The sequence below is a fragment of the Anser cygnoides genome, chromosome 16 (genome assembly GCF_040182565.1).
Source record: "Anser cygnoides isolate HZ-2024a breed goose chromosome 16, Taihu_goose_T2T_genome, whole genome shotgun sequence".
In the NCBI taxonomy this organism is placed as follows: domain Eukaryota; kingdom Metazoa; phylum Chordata; class Aves; order Anseriformes; family Anatidae; genus Anser; species Anser cygnoides.
Genome location: NC_089888.1, coordinates 6,066,708 through 6,087,634, shown reverse-complemented (window position 1 = coordinate 6,087,634; position 20,927 = coordinate 6,066,708). Strand labels below are relative to the sequence as shown.

Below are 20,927 nucleotides of genomic sequence, written 5' to 3'. Positions count from 1 at the left end.
TACTGCTCCACCAGTATCCAATTCAAAAGGAACTCGAATTCCTTTTTATTTTCTGCACTGTAGCAGTGTTACTGCCTACTAGCAACATCCAGTGTCTGGGTGCACAAATTATCTCGATCCACAAGTAATACACCAGCAGGAGCAACAAGAACGTGTCAGTCGTTGCTGTAAGAGGGCGAGATTAGCAGACAAGTAGTCTGGGTGAGGCTGCACCTCGAGTGCTGTTTTTGGGCCCCTCAGTACAAGAAGGACATCGAGGCCCTGAAGCGTGTCCAGAGAAGGGCTACGAGGCTGGTGGAGGGCCTGGAACACAAGTCCTGTGAGGAGCCGCTGAGGGAACTGGGGTTTAGTCTGGAAAAGAGGAGGCTCAGGGGAGAACTTTAAAAGAAGCTGTGGGGAGCTGGGGGTTGGCCTCTTCTCACGGGCAACTAGCGATAGGACTAGAAGGAATGGCCTCAAGTTGTGCCAGGGGAGGTTCAGGTTGGAAATGAGGAGACATTTCTTCTCAGAAAGAGCAGTCAGGCGTTGGAAGGGGTTGCTCAGGGAGGTGGTGGGGTCACCGTCCCTGGGGGTGTTCAGGGAAATGTTGGACGTGGCACTTAGGGACATGGTTCAGTGGGTGACATTGGTGGTAGGGGGATGGTTGGACCAGATGAACGTGGAAGTCTTTTCCAAGCTTAACGATTCTGTGATTCTACACCTGGCCTTACATGAGACTGTTTTCATGACAGTGAGCGAGTTTCCACAACCCTCGCAGAAGCTTCTACCACCGCCTAAGTCCACTTGAATTTAAACGCGTCGGGTTTCCCCACCTCGTACCACTAGCTGCATTTAGCGTCCCTGCAGTATTTAAGCGGAGCTGGAACCGCTTTCACCCGCCTGCCTTCCTTAAATCCCTCCTCTTCGGGAGGAAAAACAAACAAACAAACAAACAAAAAAAAACACCTCACAAACCAAGCACCGCCCAGCGCGGGGTCAGAGCCCACCCAAAAGCCCCTCGGCCAGGACCCGCGGCCCCCCGCAGGGGCGCTAACCGAGCCCCCACACCCCTCAGCCCCGAGCCCCCTTGGCGGGGCCCCGCCGCCCGCCCCCGGGCCCGGCCCGCTCTGGGCGCAGGCGCCGCCACCTCCCCGCTGTCCGCGGCGCCTGCGCGGCTCGGCGCGGCCTGCACGGGGAGCTGCCCCTCGGTGAGCGCGGGCTGCGCCCCGGGCCCCGCAACGGCCTGGGGCCGGTTCTAACGGGGCCCCCGGACGGCCGCGGGGCGCCGGGACAGCCGCGACATGGCGCTGCCCCGCCCGCGGGGCCTCCTGCGTGCCCCCCCGGCCGCGGCGTAGGCCGGGCCCCGCAGGGGGGCTGCGGGCTGGGGGCTGCGGGCTGGGCGCTCGGCGGGGCGCGGCTGGAGGGGGGCTGCGGCCGGGGCCTGCCGGGGGGGTGGCGGGGACTCGGCTGCAGCCAGAAATGCCTTTTTTTTTTCTGCTTTGGAATTTCCCGTGTTTTTGTATATTTGGCTGCCTCCTCCTGGCTGGGGTGAAGGGTGTTGTGCGCGTGCTGGCTGTGGTGGGACGCAGTGCGAGGGGTGCCCGTGGGCCTTGTGGATCTCAGAGGGACGTTTTCTCGTTTGCAGAGCAAGGATGAGTCTTTTCGGATCAACCTCAGGGTTCGGTACTGGAGGTACCAGCATGTTTGGCAGTACCACTGCGGATAACCATAACCCGATGAAGGTACGCGTGTTAACCCCTGCGGGAGCACCGCTGCGTCGTGGTGTGTCGCAGCACTGCGACCTAACTCATCCCAGAGGAGTCACAGGAGCTCAGTGACACAGTTTTCAAGTATGGCTAATTTTATTTTGTCGCCTGCCCTTTACAGGATATTGAAGTAACGTCTCCACCTGATGACAGCATATCTTGTTTAGCGTTTAGTCCACCGACACTGCCGGGTAACTTCCTAATAGCAGGATCGTGGGCAAACGATGTAAGTACTCGCAGTGAGGCCTACAGATGAATAAAGTAAAAGCATTAGTGCCTAAAGTGCAAAATGTCCTAAAGACTTAGGCTAGGGCAACTGAAGATCTTTCTCTGTAGTTGCAGACTTGTTTCTGAATGCCTAGGCACTAGAAATCTTGACACAGCAGCTTTATCTGAGACACTGCGTTGTGATATAAGTCGTTCCTCTGCCTATGGTTTTAAAGTTCTGCTCAGAATATGTAATTAATGTTATTCCTGTTAGGTTTTTATTACTTTGTTGTTTGCTTTTTTCTGAGTTTTCTTTTTCAGCTTCATTTTCTTATAGAATTAGACTGACATAGTTATAATTTGCCCAGCGGAAGAACGATGCATGCAGTGGTAAATCTTAGCTGGTTTGACAGGATAGTCTCAAAAAAAAAAAAAATTTAAGCTCCTATAGCTTTGCTGAAATTTCTGTTTGGATCCAAGTGTTTGATCCCAACTGACACAGTCAGGGAGGGGAAAACAAAAATTGAGTGCAGCTTTTAACTGTTCTGTTTGGTCTGTTGGCTGGTGCCCTGCAATCATCAGCTTGCAGCTGACAGTTAAGGGTTCCCCAGGAGAGCACTGCGAGGTGTTACGTGAGGCACACATAAGGCGCTTTGGAGGTGGAATTGTGGGGCTGAGTGTGGATGGTTGTTTAGGTGAAGGGAACATAGCGGAAACAAGGTTTCAGTTGGTTCAAAGAAGAGTTTAGTGTTTGTAATCATATAATAAACTAAGGCTGGAATCTTTAAAATGAGAAGTTGATAATACTAATATGTTACATCTATATCTGTGTCTTCTGTTCCAGGTTCGCTGCTGGGAGGTTCAGGATAATGGACAGACAATTCCAAAGGCTCAGCAGATGCACACAGGGCCTGTACTAGATGGCTGCTGGAGCGATGTATGTCCCTATTTAAAAATAAACAATTAGTGTTAACTATAAACCTAAATAAGTTGGCATGTGGTTTCCAGAGACGCAAGTGCCACGTGTGATAAATCCTCTGGTTACTGTATAGACCTATATGACTGTAAATGTGTGCTAAGCGTGTTGTAATAGAATAGATTGATGTGGGCAGATGAGATGGGTAAAAGTGTAAAAGGACTTATTTAAAGCTAGGTAATAGCTAGCACAGTTTGCTTGTTTGGTTTAAAACAAAATTTAGAAAAGGCCTTGAATGAAGAACCTTAAATCTGAAACTGTATTTTAAGCTGAATTTTCATTGAGTGTGTATTTTTCACAATATAGGATGTGTTTCTTATAAGATTTTACCATGCCCGTGGAATTCTGCAGAAGTATATTCACAGCAAAAGTACACAGTCTGAAATTGGCTAGTCATGACTTGACCAGCAAAATGGTTAAAGGTTTTATCAGGACTGTTTACATAATGTTTCAAAGTACAAGGAGGAAAAAAAAAAAAAGCAGTAACAAAAGCAACCATCTCTTCCCAAAAAGCTGTCTAACTACATACTGAATATTTTTGCATTATTTTTGCATTTTACCTTATCTTTGTTACTGCTCTATAGGTATAAGGAAACAGTAATGGGTAAGCATGAAGAAATACCTGTTCTGAAGTTTGTTTTGAACTGTTCTGAAGTATTGTAAAGAAATTTCCATTATGTTTCTTTCGTCTTGCAATCCCTGTGTATGTCACGTTAATGTTATTGTATTAGAATAAGACCTGAAAATTTTCTGGTAGGTATTGCATGATGCAGATATATTTAATCTCTTGGGCTGTTTCTTGTTTTTCAGGATGGAAGTAAAGTATTTACTGCTTCCTGTGATAAAACTGCCAAAATGTGGGATCTCAATAGTAATCAAGCTATTCAGATTGCACAAGTAAGTCCCAAGCTAATTGGTATAATTTTTTTCTCTTCTCTGTTTTTATTAAAAGCTACCTTTTTTAGTTAGTTAAGATAATGTCTAATGCTTACAAAGTAGATACTGCTATATGAGAAAGCGATTGCAGAATGCCTTTTGTTTTGTTGAGATATTGAAGTGGATATAGATAGGGAGATAAGCAATCAAAGTGATTTGAGTAGCCTGTGCAGCTGTTCCTTCTACTTTACCTGAGATCTCTTTCCATCACCGCTGTGATGTTGCTAAGTCACTCTGCTGCATGCTAATTACACAGTCTGAGCCTACATGTTTTTTTCAGATATCTTGCATTGTTTTAGGTGCCTAGTAACTGCTATCGCTTATCTCCTGATTTCATTATAGATTGGTTTAGCCTTCCTTTTTCCACTTAAAAATTATAAGATAAAGAAGATAACAAAACACTGTTGAATTTACTTTCACAAATACCAGCTTTTTGCTGATATCTTATCCTTGATTTAAAAATCTTGGTTTAATTAACGTAGGCCTCTCTTCTGTATTCATTGTCAGAAGAGAAAAAAACAAAAGTTTTTTTTCCTTAGCATCGTGGGTAATGTACTTCATAAATAAATAGAAGACTCTTCTTTTCATAGTTTGTATGTCTGCTTTGATTAACTTCCTGTATAGGGTGACTTATTTGTAGTTCTTTGCTTCAGGAGTCATTTTTTTCCTCTGTGGATGATTTTGCAATGCTAAAGAACACAGTAAGGTCCCGACCTGCAACCTTTATCCGAAGTGCTGTGACTAAAATAGTTGTTTTTCTTGAATGGTTTAAAAAGTGTAAATACATGCAAAAATATGAGAAACATAAACAAGAAATGCAGGCTGTTATCTTAGTATGTGTATCGTGTCTTTTTTCTTCCTCAGCATGACGCTCCTGTGAAGACTATCCACTGGATTAAAGCACCAAATTATAGCTGTGTGATGACAGGAAGCTGGGATAAAACTTTGAAGGTGTGATTTTTACATGAACGAATGGACACAAAGCATGCTAATAATCTTTTTATGAAAATATTAGTCTAATGTGAAGATATTTGTTAAACACACTGAAGCTTTCTTCACAAAGAGTGAAGTAAGCTCTCTGACTATAGGCAGGAATGAAACAACTTGGGAATACTTACTCTTTTCTAAAGTAGTTTGCATGGTGTATCCTCAACTCCAAGCCTAAATTTGTTTGTTTTTATTTCCGTCAGTTCTGGGATACCCGTTCACCAACACCCATGATGACACTGCAGCTCCCTGAAAGATGTTACTGTGCAGATGTGGTAAGCTATGAAATAGCGTAAACTGGTGTCAGTAGGTTGTCTGTCAGTCTTTGAGGCTTCTATAGGTTAGCGCTAAATGCAGACCTAGCATTTGATCTCTTTGTAATCTTAATCATAAAACATACGTTGATGTTCGTGATCAAATCCCTGGAAAACAGGTACTTGCATCATGCAAAGTAGGCTTGGAATCTTTTTAACATCATGAAGACAAGTCAACACTAGAACTGACCTACCCATATTTGTGGATGAGGTTGTGTACCACTATTGCAATTTGTATTGGAAAAGTCATCTAATAATTAGAAGATTTTTGATATGGTTCTCAGTGGTAGGGAAGAACTGATTTGATTTGTTATAAAATAAGCCTACAGGTGAACACTTTCCCTCCCACCTGCCCCGAAAATAGTCTGATTCCTTTAAATTCTTCAGGGATTTCTGCAAAATAATAAACTCTGTCATACTTCGTCGTGAGTTTTCTGTCATGCTGTGAACACAACTGCCTCTCTTCCAACCTGTTTTATAACCCTACCTAGGTTCATCCTATGGCTGCTGTGGCCACTGCTGAGAGGGGTTTGATAGTTTATCAGTTAGAGAACCAACCATCTGAATTTAGAAGAATAGAATCGCCTCTTAAACACCAGGTAAAAGATTATATTTATTACAAGTGTATTTATGCAGATTGAAATTCTGGACTTGCTGGTTTTGCTAAAAAGCTGTTTCAAAGATGGCATCCTTTATCTTAGTAGGGCACATGGCCTACTTTGACTTCTATTATCGTGGTATATTAAAATAAAATACCACTGCCTACACGTTTGAGTCTGTTTGCTTCCCATGGTGGGATTGCATGGATTGAAACGAGTTTCATGCAGTACCCCTGAGTTCAGCAAAAGTGTTTTTAGATGACCTTTTTCCTTCCTCCTTCATTGATCTTTATCTAAATCTATTGTATACGAAGTACAAATAATTTTGGAAACATTCATTAGAGAAATACAAATTTATTTAATACAAATACAATTTATTTAATACAAATTTACACTTTTCCTAAGAATCGCAAAATTATTTCAGCTATAAATAAATTGATATACTCATGTGCACAGCACATTGAGTCTAAAATTGAGTCTTGTCATGTCCTGCAGACCCGTTCTGTGTAGGGCCTTTGCAAGAGTTAGAAAGAGGGTTTGGAAGACAACCTGCTATTGAGTCTGTATTATAACTCATGATTTTGTTTCTTACTGGTTGTTTGAAATTTTGCAAATAGTTATAGCCTACAAGTACAATGACAGTCATATTCCATAAAGGTGGGATTGATTATATTTCATTAATATCTGGTATTCAAATGAAACATAGAAATAGATGTTTGTGGGTTTAAGTTTGGTTCATCTAGTATTCATAATGTTTTAGGTCTTTTTTTCACTTGAGTTGTTAAGTATATAGACTTTTTTTTTCTCATGAGGAAATTTCTATAGCTGATCTTCGTAAGGATTCAGAAATGTAAATAACATGGCCCAAATTCTGAGTAGAATTTGACTCACTCCTCTTGACGTGTTCTGTTTGTGCTTTACTTTGCATTGTCGTACGTAGTGTTTTGCATCCCTGTGCAAAACAGCATTCAGAAAATTTGTCCCTCAAGCTTCTGAAATACTTTCTTTCTCAAATTTAGCATCGCTGTGTTGCTATTTTTAAAGACAAAGTGAACAAACCTACTGGATTTGCCCTTGGAAGTATTGAAGGAAGAGTAGCTATTCATTATATCAACCCCCCAAATCCGTGAGTATTGCTTATTAAATCATCCTCTATTTATTGCTCAGTTTACAGTGAAGAATATAAAAAGACTTCCCTTTTTTTTTCTTTTCAGTGCAAAAGATAATTTCACTTTCAAATGTCATCGCTCCAATGGAACAAACACATCAGCACCTCAGGATATCTATGCGGTAAGTAGTGAGAATATGTCGATAGGGTAGCATATGTTTTTAATGTAAAACCTGCTGTGAATTATTTGTTCTCCATCAACTTGTATTTTGTATAAAGTTATCTTAGACTTAATGCTGAAAGTGCAGTCATGGCCATACTTGAAGAGGAAAGAGAAACTTTTGCAATTCCTTTAAAACAAAAGCCAAATCAGCTACTCATTACATCATCTTGGTGGAGAGTATGCTTGTTAATTTTGCTGATTCTTGAACCAATCCTTAGTACATTCTGTTATATCCATTGAAGTTTTAGGTACTACAATAAGGATTCTTTCCTTGTTGCTTCAGTGTTTTGTTTCGAGAAATATCTGATTCTGAGTCATATCTTGTTGAAACGCTTTAAAAAGATAAGAGCTATCTGTAGTTGTATTTGCTTTTAGGATTCAGCACATGTTGTGAGTGTTCTGATCATCTGTGTACATGTGTGGTGCTTTACATGGTATTTTGTATGATTCTGCAGGTAAACGGGATAGCATTTCATCCTGTCCACGGTACTCTTGCAACAGTAGGATCTGATGGTAGATTCAGCTTCTGGGATAAAGATGCACGAACAAAGCTAAAAACATCAGAACAACTTGACCAGCCAATATCTGCTTGTTGTTTCAACCATAATGGGAATATATTTGCATATGCTTCCAGTTACGATTGGTCAAAGGTAAGAGAGGTGTAGACCCATGTTCACATTGGCAGTTAACAACTAAGAAGACTATTCTTTTCACACGAGGCTTTTGCTGTTCTTTATGAATAGTGGTAGTCTTTCTAGCTTCATAGGCTTGCAAGAAAATGTACAGTGGTCGTTGTAGGCAGAAATCTGATGAAATGTAACACCAAAGCAGCGCATTCTTTGCTTTTTAGCAGTTGTGTAAGAATGCTAAACAAGGCTATTTTGCAAATGTGGGTGAACAAAATGTAAATTACATGATTCAGAAGTCATTCTTGTTGCTCATGCATTCTGCTGTGGGGAAAGCCACCAGGCAATATGGCATGCTAACAGGTTCTCACAAATCCTTGAAATGCATGTCTCTGCTGCTCATGCAGATTCTTTTTAACTTAAAAAAAGGAGAAAAAAAAAAAAAAAGCCGTAGCTGTGGTTGTAAACAGTTAAGCCAGTGTTTGAATTTCATATACTAAATTTCCAGAACCAGTCAGTGCACCTTGCTGGTGGCACTTACCTATTTATCTTCCAAACTTGAGTCAAAAACAAATCATCAAGGTGCAAGAGAATCAACAAACCACAACATGTGGAGAATCAATTCTTAATTGTTTAAGAAGGGGACTGCAAGGGTGAAATGTAACTGAGTTTTAATGGAATGGCGAATAGTTAATAATGGAATAGTTATCCTCAAATTTAACAGCACTAGTTATGATAGTTACAGCATTTTTGACTGAAATGAGTGCAGAAATCACACAAATGAACTCTATTGCATGCCACGAAGAGAGTAAAATTTAAATTTACTTCTTTGTATTTAGTCTTGTGAATGCTGCACAAAGTAAGATAACTTTGTTAGGTGCTGGGGCAGATGAATTCTGTTCTAAATGCTTGGATAGACTGCAGTGGCAGCTATATACCAAAGTACCTTTCAGATCTGTTAACCAGTAGGTACTAAGTTTATTTTCTGGAACCATTTCTATGAAGTAGATTTGGTAAGTTTCAAGTTGTGCATTGCACTTTAACAGCTTTATTACTGTTTACTCTCCCTGCTTTTGAATATTTGTGTATTGAGTTTGTAATGTGTATGTAAATAATGTCAATATGCAGAATATTGTATTTGCATTGCAGTTGCCTGCAGAACTTTGGCTTCATTTTGTAAATAAATGTGACCTTGTTTCATATAAAAGATAGGAAAAAAAACACAAAGAAACTAAGTATGCATTAAAGTTTTGGTTTCTTCTCTGCCTAGATTGACACAAACAAAAAGCACAGAGCTCTTACGTTGCATCTATGAATCAAAGCTTAGAGGTGCTTTTTTTGATTTCTTTTTTTAATGAAGTTTTTTTTGCATTTTTTTGTATTTGTAGACAAATGTCCCTTAAATTATAATGTCAGTATTTTCTCTTTGAAGAAAGTAAACAGAGATGGTTTTTCTTTTTTTTAGGGTCATGAATTTTATAACCCACAAAAGAAAAACTACATTTTTCTGCGAAATGCAGCAGAAGAGTTAAAGCCTCGGAATAAGAAGTAGTGAGTATGAGTCTGACTTGTGTTTACCGTTTTTCTGCCATTCATGCCTCTACTCCACTGCTCTTCTGCCACTTGTGCCCTGTTGCACCATGGTTCCGTCAACTTTGGATCGCTGACATTTAGCAGGATCTCTAAAAATTGTATCAAATGTGTTCTGACTAGCTGGAGGACATTTTTTCAAATAAGATAACTTTGACATGCATAAGAGAGAGGCTACTGTTCACAGGATTTAACCACTGTCTATTCCACAGCAATAATGAAATTGCAGCAAAATTTAAACGTCAGTTGCTCCTGCTTAGCTCACCCATTTGTTTCTCTGTATTTGTTTTTAATTAGTACTACATTAAAATATGTTTATAATAGTTCTGGAGAAGTTATATAAATACTGTATTTTTTTTCTAAATACTTGAAGAATTGCAAGTAGCTCTTTCAAAGGAGGCTTGTTGTGTCTTAGTATTTAGGAGTCCTTTCATTGTTTTCAGATTTTTAAAGTGGAAGTACTGTCTGCTGTATGCCAGGAAGAAATGCCTTGCAAATTGTTTTCCCTTTTGTTTGGATGAATTTGGTAGGTATGTAAGTGACCAATAGCAGTGACAGAAACTCAAGACAGAAGATGGACACAGTGCAAATTCTGCTTTCCTTTATTCTTACACTCCAGCAATGCACATGACTTTTGAGCCAACAATACTCATTCTAGTCCAAAGGAGACCCTGCCAGTTGTGCCAAGTGATGTATAGTTCAGTAATATGAGCAATCCATTAAAGGTTTTGTTCTGTTCATGACCAAACCAAGGAGTGCAAAATGTGTGGCCTGAACTGCTTTAAAACTGATATTTTTAGAGTTAAAAGTTGGTTCTTTTACATCTCTATTAACCCTTTTTGCCCCTTAACAGGGGGTTCTGGACTGACTAATTGATCACTTTTGTATTAACTAGAAAATAGTGCTGGTGAGGTTAATGCTGATCAAAAATGCTGTGAAGAAAAGTTACAACAATGTGCGTCTCTGACTTGAATCTACCACTGTTTACTTTTAACTATCCAGTTGTATACATGCCAAAGTTTCTTTTTAGAAGCGAATGCTTATTGTTCCTGTTTAACTCTTTTTGTCTGATGACTAAAAAAAATGGGGGTGGGGGGATGGCGCATGTATAAAAATACTTGTCATATGTACAAATTCTCTGTAAAACTGTATGCTGTAACACATGGTTATGGATACATGCTACGTTTCAAATAAAATTTTTACTAAACGTTTTCTTATATTGAATAGTTCTATTATAATCGCATGGGCAAGTTAGTGTGCTTTGCTTCTAAAAGCAGCTTCTTGTCCTTTCACTGCAGCTCAGATACATTTTCTAAAAGTAAAGTACTTCTTTCCTAACTGCCTTATCTGGAAATCTAATGCAGCTTCCAGTTGCTGTTTCATTACAAATCATTCCTGTGGTTTTGCCGCAAAGAATTTAGAGGACTAGTGTTAAAGGCCTTTTGTTTTATGAGAATGAATCAAGTTCCTTCTATCGCAACAGCTGTACACCTGACAATTAGTCTTTAGTACAAATGAATCATAACTGTCTTCAAAATCTATGGCTTACTGGCCCCTTAAATTCAGACTTATTTCTTTACAGTGTTCATCAGTTCCTGCTTAGTGTGCATCACTTAGTTGGTGTATATTTGAGGAAAGTCCATGCTGCTGTTGTTTAAAGATGCTGTTTTCTGGGCTTTGTTTCTCAAGATGCCTTTTTAGTACTACTATGTTTATGTGGTTTTAGTTTTCATGTTCAGAGACTATTCGTTTTCTTTAAGATAGCAAAGAGTTCTCAGCAGCTGCAGCAGTGGCTGGTTGTTTGCTCAAACCTATCTTGTTTTTTGTTGAGGGTGTTGTTTTTTTTAATTTTGATTGTTATGCTGTAATCTTTGGCTATTAGCACATTTTTTCCAATCTTCTCAGTCAAATGAACGCCAGCAAGCAGCTAGTATACTCAAGGTTGTGTGTGCGACTGTTGGTGGCAAAATAAATAAATTCTGTGTGCAGAACTCCCACTGGTGTAAATAGGGAAGAATGGAACGTATCATCTGTCTCTTGTTTAAAAATTCTGTTTCTTTGTTTTAAATACATAACGTGAATGAAGTCAGGAGAAAATAGATTCATCCTAGTTCAGCATGTGCACTTACAGTTGTTCCCATGGAGTTGCACCTGCTTAAGAGGATACTGAGTTTAGCCAAAATATATTTTCCTTACAGAGCTAGCACTGGTAAGTCTCTTGTATGGTAGTAGAGTTTGTATTAATAAGTACTTATTCTCCTGTTGGAATCAGTTTCTTTTTATCTCTCACTGAGGCTTCAGAATTATTTAGTCATTGCATTAATCGTTCAGACTAATTTTAGAAGAGCATATTTTCCATTACGTTGCTATGCACATCAGATATATTCACATCAGATATATTCAATTGGGAAGATGAGACTCAAACTTTGAACTGGTTTGTTTTCCATTACCTAAGTTAAGAGAATGCATTGGCAATTTACTCCTCCCTGGAATTATTGTGATGTTCTCTTGTAAAGTACACACAGCTGTATCCCTTCAAGCCTCAAACATAAGTGAGAGCTTATTCATTTGCAATTCAACATTACGGACATCCTAGAAATGTATTAACTTGTTATTCACTGGCAGTTGCGCATCCAAAAATCTTGAAGTAAAATGTAAGATTCTAATGTGTGCACCCTAAGCCAACCATAGGAATGCTAGATTTATTAACAAAAAGTGGTAACTTTTAAAATTTAATATTAAAAGTTCATGTTTTTATCGCAGAAAAATTATTTTTGGAGTAAAAAGCAACTCAGTTTAGGCTCCCAAAAACTCACCGGGACCCTTTATAAACATATTCAGATGAGCTACCTTAACCTTCCTCCTGCTGGTGTCATACGTCAGTGGTCTTGCATGTCAGTTTATAAGTTTTCTGAAATATACTTTATTAACAATTGACAAAAAGTATCTCTGACAAATGAAAGCAAGACATGCTTGCAGAGTTGCAAGTAATCAGGGAGTGTCTTAGAATGTATCAGATGGAAATGCAATAGATGAATTGGTGAGTACTCCAGCCTAGTATCCTAGGCCAGGAGTGGATTTGGGATGGGGGTGGTGTTAGATAAAAGTGCAAAATCTCAGGAAAACTGCTGCTTATGCCTGGTCAGATTTAGTCGTGATTAAATGCTGAATTCTGCAAAATGTATGAAAGATCTATAGCTCATACTTTCTTAAAAAAGAAGGAATAGTTTTTAATGGTGCTCTGCCATGTACATTTCTCTGAGGTTTTTCTGCTTACCAGCCAAATGAGAACTATCACTTCATCGCTAGTACTGCAACAAAAAATAGCGAATGGAATAAACTCAGAATGAAAACAACTACCTAACAAAATTTTCTGCACCAGCAGTTGCAGTAATGCATATAATGCACCAAATGTCATTTAAAGCTGTTGCTGTAAATCTCCATGTATGCCAGCAGGTGGCAGCATGGATGGCTTCAGGAGAAGCACTGCGGGCAGCCTGAACTGCTGCACACCTGCTGGGCTCCGCTGAAGTTCTCTGCAGAAAAGGCAGAGCTACTGCATGTGAGCTAGGTGATGAGGTATGGTGCCCCTTCGACAGTTCTTGCCTGAAATGCATTTGAAATCTTAGGTCTGGTGCTGAAAACAAAACTGAAAACAACACACACACACACAAAAAAAAAAACACTTCAAAATTATTTGTAATATCAAGGTAGCCCAAAATACAGAATGCAAGAAGATGACAATGTTTTCTTTTTAATTTGAGTTTTGTGTATGTGATAGCTATCTGTAAGTGTAAGCTAAGACATTTTTAGAACAAACTATGAGGTGCTCCCTTAGCTACTAAGAGACACATCTGTACGGCTGCCTGAGTTTTGGCAACCTAAGTAGTATTAAAGGTGTTGACAGTATGTTTGGAGACCAGAAGTTTAAGGAGTTGAGAATTAGGTGAGGGTGGAGCTGAGTGAGTAAGCATATCAACTGGATTACTGGCTGCAAACATTTGAATAAATTTAGTTTTTAAGCCAAATTTTATGAACTTTGACCATAAAAGGAGACTCTAGGTTGAAAACTGGCAAGATGTTTTTTTTTTTGTTTGTTAGTTTTTCTAAACTGGTTCTCTTGAAGGAGAAAAAAAAAAAAAAGCTAATTGAAATACTTCAGTAAAACCAAACAAGTAAGCTTCAGTGATGAGTTATTTAAAAAACAAGTGCACTTCTAAAAAATTTGAAATTCAGTGTCTTTGGATTTTCAATTTCAAAGCTGTCAAATGCATGAGATAATGAAAGGGAAGAATAGTCTGGAGTTACAGTATTTGGTTTTAATTGCTTGTTTACATCACATAGCCATTTTGCCCCTGGGGCAAGTTTAAAAGAATAGAAAACGTCTGCATTGACAGAATGTCTTCTTTGCACACCGTAGGCTGTGAGTCTGAGTTATTAGAACTGGTTTGTCCTACAGCTCATGTTCAAGCCAGGGCTGAAAGCCATCTAATTCTTATTTTGAGGTAAACTTAGGTATAGGCAATAGAGAGACCACCACACTGCTCCCAGCAGTAGGACAACCATTTTAATTGTGGAAACTGCTACTGTTCTTCCCTTGCCAGGTCAAAATAAACAAAGCAACATCAGCCGGCTGGCCGTGGTGGTTTCAGCAGGCAGATGCTAGTTGCTTTCCTTGTGCAACATGTTCTGCGTACCCGCGGAGTAGCCTGTGTTCCCAACAACCTGCAGCAGGAAACAAGCTGGTGAGAATGCAGGCACAGGAGTGGCACGCTGGCATACTGCGGCTGCAAGTGCTACGAGTTAAAGTGGCAGCAAGCTGTCTGCATTGCCCCAGCTCAGTCCTGCCTGACGCAGCAGCGGAGTCTGACACAGCACAGGACTGGAGTGAGGATTACAAGTATCTATTTCACTTGGATCTGGCTAGTTCCTCAAATGCAAAGCAAACCTCCATTTATTTCTGCCGTTTACCTGGTTCTGAAATGGGGATAGCGCTGCTTCAGTTAAAAAATGTTCACGCTATTGAGGATTTGCTCGTAAGGCAGTGAGAGGTTGAGGCAGTAACACAAAGGGGGCCATGTGCCTCTGGAACAGTTTCACGTTGGTAGGGCAATTCCAAATGTTTGTGTTGCATCAGTTCTGCAAATATTTCATTTAAACGGTGCGTAAAAGATACAATACCTGTCAACATTGGCTTTGTAAAGAGAGACCGTTTTCTTCTGTTGACTAATTATCCAGTGAATATATTCAGTTTGAAGAGGCACTTCAATAATTTAGCAGGCATGTGCCAGGTAATATAGGAGCTTTTGTCTTACGAGTGGCATAGATCTTGAATCATGTGTAACTCAATCTCTGGCTTTATGTATTCAAGGAAGTGTTTCGTATAGCTCCCGTATCAAGTGCCGCTGAAAAGCAGGCCTAGATAAAAGATTAAGGTAGTGCTCTTAATTCTGAAAAGGGAATGTTTACCCTTTACTATCCAGTATATATTTTGCAGGCTTTAACAGCTTTATATGTGTGAAATGTGTATATACTAAGATGATAATGAGCCTGTTGTAATAATAGGAAAAAGCTGAAAACTGATGGTTAAATACCTGAGTCGATTGAGTCTCTCTCCTTACTTTATGGCGTATTAACAAATGTTTTGTAGTTTGATACAGAATGCTTCCTGCCATTAATGTTTCTTAAATGCAAGTCATTAATAGTGCTGCATTCTTTGGTTTGCTGGACCAGATGAGAATAATCATGTTCACTTCCTGGGAACGCTGTGTAAGTAAAACTCAATAGATTTTCTTCAAGCCTTTCCAAAGTATTTAATAACAGTTGTGCCTTCTCCCAGAAAGGTTTAATTTCAAATGCTCTTTTCTGTGAGCCACTGTCAAATGGCTCAGTCCTTTCTCTGCTGGCCTACAATGCATCTAATCTACAAGAGAGGGAGATGCATTTTGCTTATAAAAGGCCACAATTATTGTACTCAATAAAGTACTCAAACTGGAATCTAGCTGTCTACCTGCTGTAGAAAAGGATGTTTATTTTCAAATGATGAAAACTTGAGTTAAAAAATACAATATTTATTTATTTATTTATTTTGGAAGGATGGTTGTCTGCCCTGCTCCTGATGTAACACTTGAGTGGGATTTATACAGACTCAGAAGAACAGATATCACTTACCCGACAGGTAATTGCTTTCTGCAGACATCTGACTCTTTTCCTTGGAAACCTTCTACATAAGTTCATTCGTGGTCTAAAGCTGTCAACATCATTAATTAGTTGTTTATGCGTTAATGTTTAATTTATGGGATGGTACCCTGTATGTAAAGAACAACTTCTACATCTGTTGAAAGTTGTCAGACATCAAACAGCGTGCAGCATTTCAGAAGTGCATTCACTGGATTGAAATAGCTTTTCACAAAAACACAGAAAGATGGGAAATGTCTATTAAAAGAGAACAGCTTAGCAAAACCATTTCCATTGAACCCTTTCTCTTCTATCGAGCTATTGTTCAAACACAGGCTGCGTGCTGCCGTTCGAGGCCTTCTCTAATGCTGACCTATGTCTTTCACAATGGCTTAGGTCATCCAGTTCATCATCTGAGCACCTTTCTTTGGTGGTCCTGCCAGCAGCGATGGGGAAATGAAAGAGAAGATTATTGAACTCTCCAAACTATTGTGAACATGGCTAGGTTCAGGGAAAAGTTCCCCACTAGTAACTTTCCTATCATAGAGTCATCTGAGAACTTGCTTGCTACTGTCTTGCTCTTACTAGGCCTCCTTGTCTTTGTGAACAGTGCTGTCAAAGCTGCCCTTATGGTAAGGAAACAATAGAGTTGTTTTCAATTCTTGTAGGCTGATGAAAATCTCCTTTGAGGTAGGACTTGCCTTGCTGCTCCCAGCTGGCAAAATGGAAATCCTATCCAAGAAGGGGAATTTCCAGATGAATGCTAACCCGTATGCTTGAGCTTGAATTTACTTCAAATAGCGATCAACTGATCTATCAACCCTTTTCTCTCTCTGAGAATACATGTAACATACCCTCTTTATTACCCTATGCTCTTCTCTGTGTGCTTATCCACTACCTAAAACCATGATGTAGTAACTAGTCCATGAGATGTAGCAGGAAATGTCCCCCCGCCCTGTGTTTCAGTTCTCATGTTCATTGATGTCGCTGTCCTGTTGCAATGTTAAGAACATCATGTTGCTGGCAATTGCCTGTTAAGCTATTGATGGCTTTTCCCCCTCAGCAGTGACCGTGATGCTGGAGGAGACTGAGTGAAGTGTTGGACTGTAAAGAGCTGGATGATACCGTCTCGTGAGCTTTGACCTTCTGTGGCCTGTGACTGCCTTCCGTGGCAGTGTGGTAATGGTTTTCTGAAAAAGGCATACTTCAGGCCATTCAAGATTACCTAGAAGCTGGAATCATTCTGTCTGAAGTTCAATCCAGGTAACTGTTTTTCTTTTTAAATACTTTTCCGGGCACTATGGAGATGGTTTTCGTATCCAATGTTGATACGTTGTTTTGACGTCTAGACAGTTCAATTGTGTTCATAATCTGGGCAGCCACTGCTCTGCAATGAATCTTTGCTGCCTTGTGTTTGAATAGAGTAAACATGGCAACTACAAGTCTCCAAGTGTTTCTAACCAAATCTCTGAAGAAGGTTAATTAGGCCTCATGCTGGTATCTACTTTTTTTGTGTACAGTATTCTGAACTTGGCAGGTTCTCTGCAGGCATTAAATACCCTCTGAAAGTATCAGAGCTTGGAAGGGGGATATTGGGGCATATGGATTATTTATCTTATTAGATGTGGCAAAGCAGAAGAGTCTGTATGATTAGGATCTATAATACAGCAACTTGGGAAAGAGAACACCACCAGATTAAAGAGGTTATCCAGGTGGCTAAGACCCAGTATGTTCACCTGTGGGAAGCAGGATAGAAAGGGCCCACCTGAGGTCTACCCCAGTGCTGTTGATGTGTTCCAGCTCTGAATTCACTTTTCTTTTTCTGCTAAGAATGTCTTCTGTGCCCATACGATTGTGCAGAGCTGAGACATCTTCTTGAATGTTTTACTTCATCCTAACGATTCTGTGGTTGGAGTGGGTGGACAGTTCCTGCTCAGTTTGTTTTGTGGTGTCACGTGCAATTCCATGAAAAGGTCATGGGATGTGGGCCTGTCAGCTCTGGTAAAGATTGTTAGGAACCTTCTGGCATATTCTTTCTTTTTTTTTTTTTTTTTTTCCCTAATCAGAAAATACCACTTAGTTTTAACACAGCAGCTCAGAAAATATTTGGGAAAAAATATTTCAAAATGCCTGAAAATTTCTGCTTCCTTCCTTTAAAGAACATGAAATCGCTGCTTCCTCATTTTAAAATGTAGTTTATGGTTTTTAAAATGCTAACAAAAGATTGAAGATACAATTAACATTTTCCCTAAGTAAACATTAAACGTAAATAATGAAACATTTTTTGAACTAGTCTGAGCTGTAAGTTTGGCAGTTTGACTCAGACGAAATGTATTTTCTATGAAAAATAAAAAATCAGGGAGGAACACCCCCACTTTTTCTTTTGGTCTCTTTCTCTCTTCCTTCTTTCCTCCTTCCATCTCTTTCCCTTCAGATTTTGGGATACCTGAGCCTACCAGTTGGATAGACTACTAGACAGTCTAGTTGACTGGGACATTTATAGACAAAGCTCCCAGGAGCGGGGGGAACTTGCGATAAACAGCACAACACAGACCATGAGGGAGACATTCCCCAAGAGCAGAATAACCAGCACCAGTTTGCTGATACCAGCATGGATGAATGTAGGTTTGACTACTGTAGGTGCACTGCAGCACCTTCACCACAAGCCCGGTGAAGCTCTTTTCCTTGCTGACCCAAACACCAGTGGCTCCAAATGTGGTTCATTCCTCCCCCAGCTCTTATTCCTGGGTAAAGCTTGTCTCGATGATTTTCCCCCTGTCAGCAGTCCACCAGGATAGTCATAAACATCATCTGCAACATGTATGCTAAGTGTAAAAGCTTGTGGAAGAGAGAGCATCAAGCCACGGGGTTGTAGCTGAGCCCAGATGGGAAACTTGTGGGAAACAGCGATGGTGGTGGTACCAGTGGGGAATCTTACTGTCACAGCTCGTCTGTTCTTATAGCTGGGAGCAGAGGGAGCTCCAATAGTGGCAGTACCCAGCAGTAGCGACTGAAAGTCATTTACCATCCAATGGACTTTGATTCCTAACATTACCTAGTGGCTCTATGTAACCAGTGTAGCCAGCAAACGAAATACAGCTTGCTTAGCATCCCCAGTACTGAAGTATTTCAGAAAAAAAAAAATCCTATTGGAAGATTCCTACTAATGCAGAAGCCTGTTCAAAGAGCACTCCTGATTAAGAACATCATCTATTCAAATATTTTGTTAAAAGTGGCCTGAAGAGGAAGAATTTTTATTTTTTAATTCTCATTTCAGCAGCAGCTCTGAGTTAAGCAATGGTCGTGGTGTGTTCAGGGCATCAAAGCAGGAAATCAGACAAAGGGCCCAGATGCAGAATTTCCTGATATAACCTAAACCAAATGCCACTGAACGCAGCTTCCCTCAAGATCTCTCTGGTACGCTACTGTTCACAGCCTAGCTGGTGGCCAGCATCCAGACTGAGCATTAGTAAAACTAACAAACCAAACAGTTCCCACAGAAAGTCCCTTGCTCTTCAGCTAACTTATTTAACTGTGGAGCATCTGAGAGGGATGTTTCATCTACTGTTGTTGCAATAACCAGTGAGCGGGTATCCATGACAAAATCCAAGGGCACTGCCCTACAGCAATGAAGTCTTGGCTACGCAGCAGCAGAAACTGAAAAAGGTCAGAGCTCCACAGTAGCCCTGCTCCACTTTAAAAATAAAGCCCATCAATTTTGTAAGAAATGAGGGACATTCTTCAATGGCTTTCAAGCCAGACGTGATGTCTCAACACCATTCTCCCAAAGACACCAAAGGAAGAAGCAGAAATGTATGTAAAAAGAGCACCACAGAGCTTCACTGATATTTGTTCTACCCGTCCCTGCTAAGGGAGGGACCAGAACAGGAAAGACTTTGGAGCGAAGAGGGAACAGGGCTAGCTTTACTCCTGCAATGAATTCGCTACTCTTTCTCCTGTTTTCTAATCCTGTTCTTGTCCTCCCAGGTGTACACCCCCCTCTGCCATAATTTGTTTTCCTTCCTTTAGACAGGGACCACTTCAATGTGGTTCTGTACCCGTTTGGTCTTACGGTGCCTTTGCTAAGATTTTTCAGCAGAATTCAGGGTGCTTGGTTTGGTGATCTGCAGCTGCTCTGTGTCAGGTCTTGGATAATCCTGCTGAAGTCTGTCCCCCAGAAGGAGCCTTTGTGTATCAGTTTTGCATAAGCCTCAAGGAATATATTAACGTAAGTAAAAATATATTACTGTGAGTAAAAAGCCAGTGAGTTCTCTTAACTGTGTTGAATTATCTTTAAATTTAATCTGCCTGATCATTATTAGAATAGGATGTGCTGGGTTTGCAATACAGATCATATAAATGAAGGACAGTTGCCAGAGATGATTTTTCTCTCAGCCTGTTGATTGATCAGTGCAGTTTTAGTTCTTAATACCTACACAGAACTAAATACAGCTGTACAGTAGCACGTACCAGATCTGTGTTCCTGTCTTCCATGACTTGCTGCTTGCAGCCTCCCCTCAGCTTCATGCTAAGCGTTGTCCAGTGTTCCCCAAGGCAGCCTCATAGTTTGAGATACATCCATTTCTGTGGGAGCTCCCGTTGACCACAGAAGCCTGAAATGTGCTCTTCTCAGGTACTCTTCTCATCAGAGTGAAAGCACAGGAAGATGTCAGAAAACTAGCTCTGCCAAGCTCCTGCGGTTTTGATCTAGTGGTTGGATTTAATCTGTTGGTGTTTTGGGGAGGATGACTACTTATCCGGCGAACGAGAAGAAAAATATTATATATAAAATGTAAATACCTAAGTGTAATACATCTATGTTAGAGAGAGGTAGTTTATATATATAAACTCTCATAAAGCCACCCTTACTCATTTTCTCTTCTCTTTCCTGCTGTGTTTGTGGTAACAGCTCATCAGAGCCTGTGCTTATAATAGCTGTACCATGAGACAGGAGATTTCATTTCCCATCCTGCTTTCCAGGGCGTGGCAAAACAAATGCATGCTCCCCCCAGCCATGCTAGGGGTACTGTGGGACTTGAAGTGTTCACTAAGAACAGGATTTACCCTAGTTTTTTTCTTCTGTTCTGCCTGTAAGAGAGCTTCTGTTCCTATCTCTAGGAAGGAAGAGGAACTGGGATTCCTCCTTTTAGAGAGATGGGGCTCAATGACGAGGAAAAGAGAACAGAGGAAGAAAGTATGTGATGTTTTTCTTCTCCTGACGAGTGTAAGCATTGAGAACCGAAATACTTTGGTAGCTTTTGAGAACTCTGGGAACCTTGCCTTCGTTGCAGAGGAGCAGGAGTGCGTGTGGATGATTTGAATCTTTGCCATCATGTGGAGCAGAATGAAGCTCTGTAAAGGGACAGGGGATGAATGCCAACTGGGTTGTCACTAGCTTGGACAGCCCAGGAAGCAGCTGATGTGCAGTTTGTGCTGGAA

General features: G+C 40.4%; 1 protein-coding gene and 1 long non-coding RNA gene across 4 annotated transcripts; one reads left to right on the top strand and one right to left on the bottom strand.

Annotated features, from left to right (window-relative positions):
* Nucleotides 1-1,038: 1,038 nt before the first annotated feature.
* RAE1 (ribonucleic acid export 1) lies at nucleotides 1,039-10,522 on the top strand. Of its 3 annotated transcripts, none has more exons than XM_066978366.1 (13): nucleotides 1,039-1,187; nucleotides 1,625-1,721; nucleotides 1,867-1,971; nucleotides 2,797-2,889; nucleotides 3,739-3,825; nucleotides 4,729-4,815; nucleotides 5,055-5,126; nucleotides 5,657-5,764; nucleotides 6,784-6,890; nucleotides 6,979-7,054; nucleotides 7,551-7,745; nucleotides 9,187-9,272; nucleotides 9,755-10,522. In XM_066978366.1, coding segments are annotated over exons 2-13 (1,107 nt in total). In that variant the 5' UTR covers nucleotides 1,039-1,187; nucleotides 1,625-1,631; the 3' UTR covers nucleotides 9,756-10,522. The 3 variants fall into 3 exon arrangements, with proteins under 3 accessions (XP_066834467.1, XP_066834465.1, XP_066834466.1); XM_066978364.1 differs by lacking the exon at nucleotides 1,039-1,187 and adding an exon at nucleotides 1,195-1,330; XM_066978365.1 differs by lacking the exon at nucleotides 1,039-1,187 and adding an exon at nucleotides 1,195-1,330 and having other exon boundaries at nucleotides 9,187-10,522.
* Nucleotides 10,523-13,378: 2,856 nt separating this feature from the next.
* On the bottom strand, nucleotides 13,379-20,441 carry LOC106041972 (uncharacterized). The gene is made up of 3 exons (XR_001210856.3): nucleotides 19,959-20,441; nucleotides 15,483-15,561; nucleotides 13,379-14,036 (listed from the first exon to the last, which is right to left on the bottom strand). It is a non-coding gene; the product is annotated as an uncharacterized lncRNA (long non-coding RNA).
* Between the last annotated feature and the right edge of the window lie 486 nt (nucleotides 20,442-20,927).